Source organism: Arachis ipaensis, chromosome B01, assembly GCF_000816755.2.
Source record: "Arachis ipaensis cultivar K30076 chromosome B01, Araip1.1, whole genome shotgun sequence".
Lineage (NCBI taxonomy): Eukaryota > Viridiplantae > Streptophyta > Magnoliopsida > Fabales > Fabaceae > Arachis > Arachis ipaensis.
Window position 1 is genome coordinate 6,207,815 of NC_029785.2, and position 9,753 is coordinate 6,217,567.

The 9,753-nt window shown below is 31.0% G+C and overlaps 1 protein-coding gene and 1 long non-coding RNA gene across 2 annotated transcripts; both read right to left on the reverse strand.

Moving 5' to 3' along the window:
• LOC107616345 lies at window positions 3,052-4,078 on the reverse strand. The gene is made up of 4 exons (XR_001614516.2): window positions 3,910-4,078; window positions 3,717-3,809; window positions 3,503-3,605; window positions 3,052-3,405 (listed from the first exon to the last, which is right to left on the reverse strand). It is a non-coding gene; the product is annotated as an uncharacterized LOC107616345 (long non-coding RNA).
• Window positions 4,810-5,492, reverse strand: LOC107645185 (uric acid degradation bifunctional protein TTL-like). Its single transcript, XM_016349156.1, has 3 exons — window positions 5,301-5,492; window positions 5,095-5,196; window positions 4,810-4,989 (listed from the first exon to the last, which is right to left on the reverse strand). Exons 1-3 carry the CDS (start codon window positions 5,490-5,492, stop codon window positions 4,810-4,812), a joined length of 474 nt encoding a protein of 157 aa, XP_016204642.1.

The window sequence follows — 9,753 nt, forward strand, 5'->3', positions numbered from 1 at the left end:
TGCCACTGCAATTTAGTTGTGCCATCTTTTTCGTTAGATTATATAAGCTCTTCATCCACATTGAAAAAAAAAAAAAAAGAATCATTTATATATATAGGGTTTCACTATATATAGAGATAATCATCTAGTAAAATATTTGTGCTTATTATATATATAGCTTTTAAAATAGTAAATAATTAAGTCGACTAATTTAATTTTGTTGATTTGAAAATATATGAGTGACTTACTGACTTTTGTTTTGGTCCGGGAGATAATTTTTTTTGGAAGAAAAATAAACTAGAGAAAAGGACAAATAGGTCCTTAACCTTTTGTCTCGCGGACATTTTTGTTTCTGACCATTAAAAAATATTTTTAAGTCCCTGACCTTCACAAAATTTGGACGGATCAGTCCCTGACGGAGACATTTGAACGGATCAGTCTCTGATGGAGGTATTTGGACAAAGAGACTGATCCGTCCAAATTTTGTGAAGGTCGGAGACTTAAAAGTATTTTTCAATAGTCACAAACGAAAATATTCGCGAAACAAAAGGTTAGGACCTATTTGTCCTTTTGTCAAAAAACTAATTTAATAGCAACTCCTCGTTTGTAACAAGATATATATGTAGATGAAAGCATGCAAGTTGGTTCATGGTAATTAAATTAAAGGAGCACATAATTATCTGTTTTCTTTGCTTTCTGAGTGTTGATAACCCGCTAACAAAAATTGTCTTTCACCTAACTGACAATAACTTATCTCTTAAAAAGAAATCTCAAGAACACAAGTGAAAATGTATATAACGATGACTCTGTGATTTTTTCACCCAAAAAAAAAATTTGTGATTAAAATAAATTACTCATCAAATTTAACTAATTAATAAGTTACTTTTTTGAATATTTTATACGGAAAGGGTCAAGATTATTATTGTTGCAAAATCAACGGTTGATGATAGCTTACTAATTCCAAAGGTTTTTCTTTACATAATAATTGATATTATTTCGTAAATAATTAATAGATAGAAACTCACGTGGAATTTTATTTATATGAAGTTGATTGTTAACAACTGTTAGATAATAATTTAATCAAACATATCAAATTATTTATTGATTCTCAACTATTAATTTCACGTGATGATACCTGTATATGAGTCTTCATCTAATTAATAATTGATAATTATTCTGTGTGTGTGGAGATGCTTTAATATGTTTATTTTCTGTGTATTAAAAGAATCACATTATTTTCGTTATAGTTTTAATTTGTTAGCATTATATATATATATATATATATATATACAGCTTACCCGCCCACCAAAAAAGTAATGGTTGAAGATGGCGTGGCTAGCTATAAAGTGTATGTTCCTTCATTCTAGGAAGAGATACATAAAGAGTTTCAAGGTTATGTATTGTGTTTGATAATAATAAAGTGTTTATTAGTTCTGAAATATATTCCGTTATTTGAAGATTTAGAAATAAAAAAAAGCAATGCTACAAGTGAGTATAATTTATTGTTTTTTATTAATAGTTAACCAATAATATTTAAAAATATTAGTTAAGAGTATAAGGTTGAATTGTTAAACTAAAAGTATTGGATTATTAGCCAAAAATATTGTCCAATATAAATTAATTGAAATATTTAATAACTAAAAAAATTTAATCAAAAATAGTCATAATTTATCTTATTTATTATTGTAACAATTAAATATGAATGCTCAATCTTCAAAGTTTTCTTAATAAAAAATACTAATAATGAATTTCAACATAATTAAGTCAAATTAATTTGTCATAACAGTAATAGCATATGCACATCATCAATCCCAACATTTGCAAGCTTGAAGGCAGCATTCTACTGTACTTGTTGAATGTAATAATTTGTAAAGAATGTAAAGTTAGTTAATATATATATATATACATTATCGATATTGTAATTGGGGATTAGCTTGGATAGACACCTCAATCTTAAAGAGCCTGATGACATAGATGTGCTCTGTGGAGCAGATTGTATGGATGCATGCATTCGGAAATAAATTCTCTTAATTATTTTTTTAATTAAAAAAATAAAGTAATTTTTAATTTTTTTAATTTTTTTATTTTATTTATAAAATTAATGATAAAAAATTATATTTTATCTTCTCAAAATAAAAAAAATTGAAAAAATCCAATCCTTCTTCATGTTCAATATTACAAAAAGGGAAGCTTGATTATCTTATTCTTAAACTGGACTTGATATATAAGATTCAACAGACTATAAATTACAATTAGAAGATTAGTATTAACACTACCAGAAAAGCGGTGGTTAGCCACGGAAAAAATTATGGCTAACATCAAGAAAATTCGTGGCGACTAAGCGTTAACAACGAATACATTTTTGTGACTAACAAGAGCGATGCCTTTTTCGTTAGCCACAGTTTTTGGCCGGTTAGCTACGGTTTTATGATCCGTGGAGACATCTAAATAGCCACGGTTTTTATGTTATTAGCCACACTCTAAACCGTTGCTAAATAACAACAGTGTAACTAATGAGTATAGTTTTGCCACAATTTTTCCGTGGCTAATATTGATAGGCTGGACTTTTTTTGCCACATTTTTTCTGTGGCTAAACATTGTTGGGTAATTTAGCCACGGTTTTTTCTGTGGCAAAAAAAATCATACACAAAAAATATTTGATAGGCTGGACTTTTTTTCCACGCTTTTTTCCGTGGCCTATTTATGGGCTATTAATCCGTAGCTAATTTTTTTTTCAATTTAAAAAAAAATTCTCAACTATAATTACCAATTGAATATTTTTTTTAAATTAATATTGCATATATTTATATATATATATATATATACACATACTAAAATAATTTTATAACAATATAAACAATCAAAGCAACGATAATAACATTAAAATAAAAAAAATAGCAAACTAAGTAATAAGAGTAAATTAAAGCATATGCATTGTTCATATATATAGTAAAGAAATAACAAAAACCAAGTTTTATAATTCTGTACGACAAAAAATATAACTCTAATAATAGTATAAACTAGACATAAATTAAAATTAAAATAAATATGACATGAGATACATCATTCCGACTCAATGTGTGGCACAGAATCAGAGAAGATAGGTACTTCATCACCATATTTCTGTTGTAGAAATCTGTGGAGAGTTGCCACTTGACCTTTAGCTTCTTGAAGTTGTCTTTCTAAATCTGCAACATGTTGTTGTGATGCACTGCTAGAACCTCTGCATATTGCCCCTCCAAAGATGCGCTTTGACTTACCAAAACCACTGGGACATGCAGCATTACTAAAGCCACGTACTCGCTTACCATTCTCAGGACCGCAAACTTTTCCAATTGCATCATCCGGATGAGCCAAAACCTTTGAATGAATACCTTCAGTGGCAGCACATTCTTGGTCTTCAGACAAATGCTCTGCTATTTTTTCCTACAAACAAATTCACATTGCATTGGAATAGAGTATTGACATAATCAAGGCATATAAAAAAATATACAGCCATATAAAATATAATTGAGACACTCACAGCTAATCGTTGTCCTTCCCCGCTTACATAACTCCCATCTTTCTTTAGCAAAGTTGATACAATAACCTCGCTTCGACATACAGGCCTTCCTAATTTTTTTTTTCTAATACAATAAATAGAATATTAAAGATAATCACAAATTTAATTAAAAGCGCTAATTTTATAATAATAGTATAACAGTACTAGGCTCAATAATAATAAACAAAAATAATACCATTTGAGTTGCTCTTCTAGCATTGCTTTTACTTCCACCGGCATGTGAAACTATAAGCTTTTCACGATTTCTGGCGTTTTGCAAACATTGTTTCTATGATTTTCAAGAACAAAAAACAAGTAAATAAATGATACCAGATATCCATTATAAATATTTAATAAAAATAATAAAAAAGCATAGATTAATTATTTACCTTTGTTTTAGGATCCATATAATGATCCACAAAAGCAGTCCATTCAACAGGCGGTATGTCCGAGGGATTCACAGCCAAAATTTCTGCCTTTCTTTTGTTAGGAAAGAAGTATTCTCCCCGTAAATTATACTTATGGGCCTTCCATCTATCACCTAAGGTCCTCAGAGCCCATTTGTAATTGTTGATATATCTTTAATTAAAAAGGAAATAGATTACTGGTGTTTTCATAAACTCTGTTGTACTAAGGATTCACTTAACTCTTTGATAAGCTTTTGTAAAATGACACTGCCCTTTTTTTTACTCTCAAAAGCAAGGGGAAAGACCAGAAGAGGGAAAAACTAAGTTTTTCAAGGTCACAAAACAATAAAGCGTCTCTTCTGAAGTGGACACTACTATCCTAGATCCCTTACATGAATCCATCATGTATTAGATACATAGTTGAGGCGTTTTATCGAAAAATTTATCCATGTTATCTCTTAGTGTTCTGTAATTATTTTTCTCGTGTCACTAATATTAGGAAATTTTCTCAACAAATTCTGTATAGATGTCTAAATTTTTAGAGTGCTCGTTGGGGGAATAGCCAATTTTGCAGCTTATGCATTTGCACATGCGATTCTTGTAAAACAAAGCATAAAACAACATCGTAAATTGAATTGGAAATTTTAGTACTTCATATAGTGATGATCAAGTACCATGTTCAGCTGAAAATCAAATGTAACATTAAACAGAAACACTAAGCCTAGATAAAATTAGAACAGGAAACTAAGAGAGCTAATAATATAGTGGAGTTATGTTCAATGAAACTAAATTAGAAGCACATCAGACATAATATTTTCCTGGATACCAAATTTCACAAAATTGTCTAGCTTTCTCACGAGCAATAGGATCCAAATCCTCCTTTCAGAATGGCTTCTTGTTGAGATCAAAATCCTTTATCGCAGCCTGGGCTTCTAGTGATTCAGTTGTAGAGCGAATATATCCTTTCTTTTGAAAAAACTTTGAAATGTATTGCTCTATGATGATAAATTGTTTTCGACGTGCCCACTCAAGCTCACATGATGGCTTGGTTTTAACGCTTGTCTACATAGATAAAAAAATGCACTGATTTATCTACAGTGTTATATACAGGTGCTAGCAAACAATTTTGGAAATAGTAAAAAGAAAGTAACAATATATCTTTGTTACCTTTAGATCCATTAATATAACATTTGCATCCCAGTCAGAAGAAATAGTAAAATATGAAAATTCATGCCTATGCAGATACTGCACGCTAAGTGCATATATCTCCTACAAATTTTCAACCAGACCGAATAACTATATAGAATTATTAAATGGTAACATCATGTTAAATTGGATAACAAAGCACAAATAAAATATTTAAGGAAAAAAACCTCTATACTAGAATCCATAGCAGAAGATGGGGCACTAGTGTAGAATGCATGTGAGGAGGGCGACTTTTCACAGATATTGTTATGAGCATTGAGTGCTATCAGCCAAGAATGCACATTAATCTTGTTATACCAAATATCGGAGGCCACATCGAGTGCGTGTTGCAACGAGGAGAATGGAGAAGTAGAAGCCATCTCCGATGCAAACTTGATGCTTCCACAACATTCAAGCAAGTCACGTTCTTCTATAGTAATCCAGGTTGAATCTTTTCTGCAAGGTTGTGTGATTGTCATTTTGTGTGACCTAAATAGTAACAAATACATCAAGATTTAAAAGTATTAGTCATATTTTTTATAATTAGGACAATATATCAGATTCATATACACAAATTAAAAATTGAAAAATCACTGGAATATACTAACAAAAATTAGTTTTCATTCACTTCACTCCCCAATTCAAATCATGCTCTTTATCAAGAGTTAAAAGATGGAATTCAAAAGAGAATGTAAACTTGACCATAAATAAAATTTGCATGTTTTTTTATTATTGGTGTTTCTTACCTTTTTATTTTTTACTATTTATTTATGGAAGAGTTAAATTTTGATTTACATACTTAAAGAACATAGGCACGAGTCATAACAATCATCACCTTCAACGCTACAATAATAATCCATTATATATTTGACAAAAATATAACTAAGATAAAAAATAAATTTTAGTCACAAGTAATTTATAAAATTAGTTTTTTTGGTACTCTTTTTACTCTTTTTATAATTTTAATATGTATAACATGGATCATTATTATTGTAGCATTAAATTCTCTTCTAATAATTTGATGATGATTGTAGTAACTATTGTATCAAGTATGCATCTCAAATAGAATTAAAATTTAACTTTATCATAAATAAATAATAAAGAATAAAAGAATAATAAATACAAATATAACCACCATAAATAAATAGAAAAGAATAAATTGCATTTGATCAGAAAGAACATCAATGATAAAAATGAAAAAAAGAGTGAAATTGCAATTCATGATCCACATCAAATTTTTATACCGCTAATGAACACCATAACCATACAGAAAATTTACTATTTAATCAAGAAGCGATAATTAACCACATTGGCAGAATTATAAATCATGAATTGCATCTAATATTAAATAATTAACATATCTGAGTAATTTTCAGTGGCAGCACTGGAAAAGAGGGAGAAGAAACTAACTATCAAGATTCTGAAAAAAACTGCAACCTACTATTTATCTGAGGTTAATTACGGTTTAATTTTAAAAAAAGATAAACTGCATAAAATTTTTTTTGAAAGAAATGGAGGGAATGACTAAATTAAGCGCGGAATTAGAAGTGGATATCGTTCCATTTTGTAACGGTGATCATTGGGTCTGTGGAAAATGAAATAATTCATCTCAAATTGGTCACGAACAAACAAAAACGTTGAAAAACTCCATAAAATTTGACCGCAGAGATATAATACGTTGCCATTAGTTAACACTGTCATTAAACTTTGCCACTGTTTATCGTTCGTGGGTACCTTTCCGTTGGTAACTCCCGTGTTTTGGTAGTGTAACTTGATTCAAAGAACAACTAAGTATGTAGCTAATCATGCATATGGCTAGAACGGCAAATTCTTACATGACCCAAGCCAATTGATTTGGCTTTGTCTTTTTTTTTTTTTTTTTTCATTTTAGTTTTAATGCTGGTTTCAATTTAATTTATTTTTTTTCCCAATTAGAAACAAACTCAGCCTGAATGAAGTAGATACCTTAATTCCTCAATTGTAGCACACTTAATTAATAAGCAACAAGCTGGTGTAAATGTAATAAGCATTAAATAGGTTTATTGTTAAACAAGTGTAAACAATCCAAATATTTTTTATGTCAACAATTTTTTTTAAAAGTGTTCATTTGTCAATACTATTATTAATGATAAAATTGTGAAAGAATAAGAAAAAAAGAGATGAAGAATATTATATTTTGTATTTTTTGATTGATTGAATTAAATTGAATTGAAGTGTAAACTATGAAGGTAAAACTAAGTATATATAGAGAATTGGCTTATGAAAGATAAAAGCAAATAAAGATAAGATAAAGATAAAGATAAGATACGATAAAGACTAAAATTGTAATTGAATTTATGTATTCTGTTGGGCTGAATTTGTGGGCCACGAGACTTTTTTATTGTTGTCATGGGATAAGGTGGAAGAGTAGTTTAATACGCCCCCCGCAAGATGGATGAAAGATGTCAATAATCCACAGTTTGGATAAGTTCCGATGAAATTGTTGAGCGTATGACGTGATGACGTGGAGGAAGATGCGTGCGGCGGAGCTTGAGCTGCCGACGGCAAAAATATAAAAGGAGATATTGTGCTTGAGCAGTGATCTTCAAAAAATTACGTGCGGCGGAGCTTGAGCTGCCGGCGACAAAAATATAAAAGGAGATGATGTGTTTGAGCAGCGATCTTCAAAAAAAATGAAAAAAATAAGGGCGTAGAGCGCAATAAGATTGATCTTTATAGGGCGCGTATGGCGCAATAAGAGTGGTCTTCAGAGGGCGCATAGAGCGCAATAAAAGAGGGCGCATAGAGCGCGATAAAAGTGCAAATGGAACTACCAAAATAGAGTGCAGATTGAACTGTTGAAATAGAATACAGACATGACTGCTGAAACAGAATGCAAATAGAACTGCCGGAAGAAGGCGCAAATGGAACTGCTAGAAGAAGGCGCAGACAGGCCATAGTGACTATTCCATGAATGATTGTTGTTTCCTGTTATAACAGGGTAACCAAGATTGATGTTGGATTTTTACTTGGATGGATGTAATAGAGATTGGTTAGATTTTGAACTAAATTAGAAGATTGATGATTTATTGTGGGAGGAGGTTGAAAAAGAATTAGGGTGACTTTTCACCGGAAAGATGATAGCTTATGTATTCTCTTCAAGGAGGATACCAATGTTCTGATACTATGATAATAAATTAAATAAAAATAGAAGTGGTTTTTTAAAAATAAAAAACATGATTAATTAAAAAATTAAAATAATAAAATATTAGATTTAAAGATTGAATGAAGGACAGTATTTAAAGGATGAGTAGCATTTTTCTTGAGAGTGGTATGGAGGATGGTGAGATAACACTCGCAGGTGAAACTCCAACTATTTCCACAGCTGTAACAGAACAAATTTTCGCACCTGCAACAGATTTTATCACACGTGAAACGTTTTTTTCTCAACAAATAACCTGCAGTTTGGGGACCTCATCCACTGGTTCCTGGTCGCTACCTCCATCACTACTCTATATTTATTATTTGTCCTCCCAAATTCCTCGCATGTGATCCCATGATGTCAAACTGCCTCGCACGTGATGCATATCTGCCTATTATAACTAGGGCATTCTGATTCCGTCGGTGAATCATCGTCGATGATATAAGGGTAGAGCAGTCCTTGAAGGGGAAATACATGAATCTCTCGCTCTCGTTCTCAACAACAGCAGCTTCACACAATAACTTAACCCACCGATCGAAAACCATCTTTGGCAGAACCTCGCGGCAACCGTCGAGTTCCAAGAAACCACCACAGCGGGGTACTGGACACCGGATATTAATCACGTTGTCGTCAAGTTTAGAACCAACGTATTTCACCACGCAATCCGTACAATATGAGTGGCTGCAACCGGTTATAGAGAAATTTTCTGCTTCGGTTTTAGTGTCAATGCAGATTTCGCACACGAACGAGAAAATCGAGGATGATTCGCCTCTCCCCTCCTCTTTGTTGATCTTCCTTTGTTTTGTGGCGACGTCGCTGTTCCTGTGATTCTCTACGTCGTTAGAATTCATGTGTGACGGTGGTGATAGTGATGGTGACAACCACAGAGAGTAGTAGTGCCTCAAGAAAAACTCTTTGATCGTCCTCATGTTTTGTAGAAATTTCTAGGGTTTGAAGACGAGGGAGAAGGAGAACCTGGCTCTGATACCATGATATAATTGTGAAAGAATAAGAAAAGAAAAGAAAAGAATGAGAATTTTTATTGATTGATGATTGATTGTTTATGTATCCTTTTCAAGGAGGATATCAAAGTTCTGATACCATGATAAAATTGTGAAAGAATAAAAAAAGAAGAGATGAAGAATATTATACTTTGTATTTTTTGATTGATTGAATTGAATTGAAGTGTAAACTATGAAAGTAAAACTAAGTATATATAGAGCATTGGCTTATGAAAGATAAAAGCAAATAAAGATAAAATAAAAATAAAGATAAGATAAAGATAAGATAAGATAAAGGCTAAAATTATAATTGAATTTATATATTCTGTTGGACTGAATTTGTGTGTCATAAAACTTTTTTATTATTGTCATGGGTTAAGGTGGGAAAGTAATTTAATAATTAACTTATATTTTTAGACAAAAATAATAAGATATATATATATATATATATATAGAATC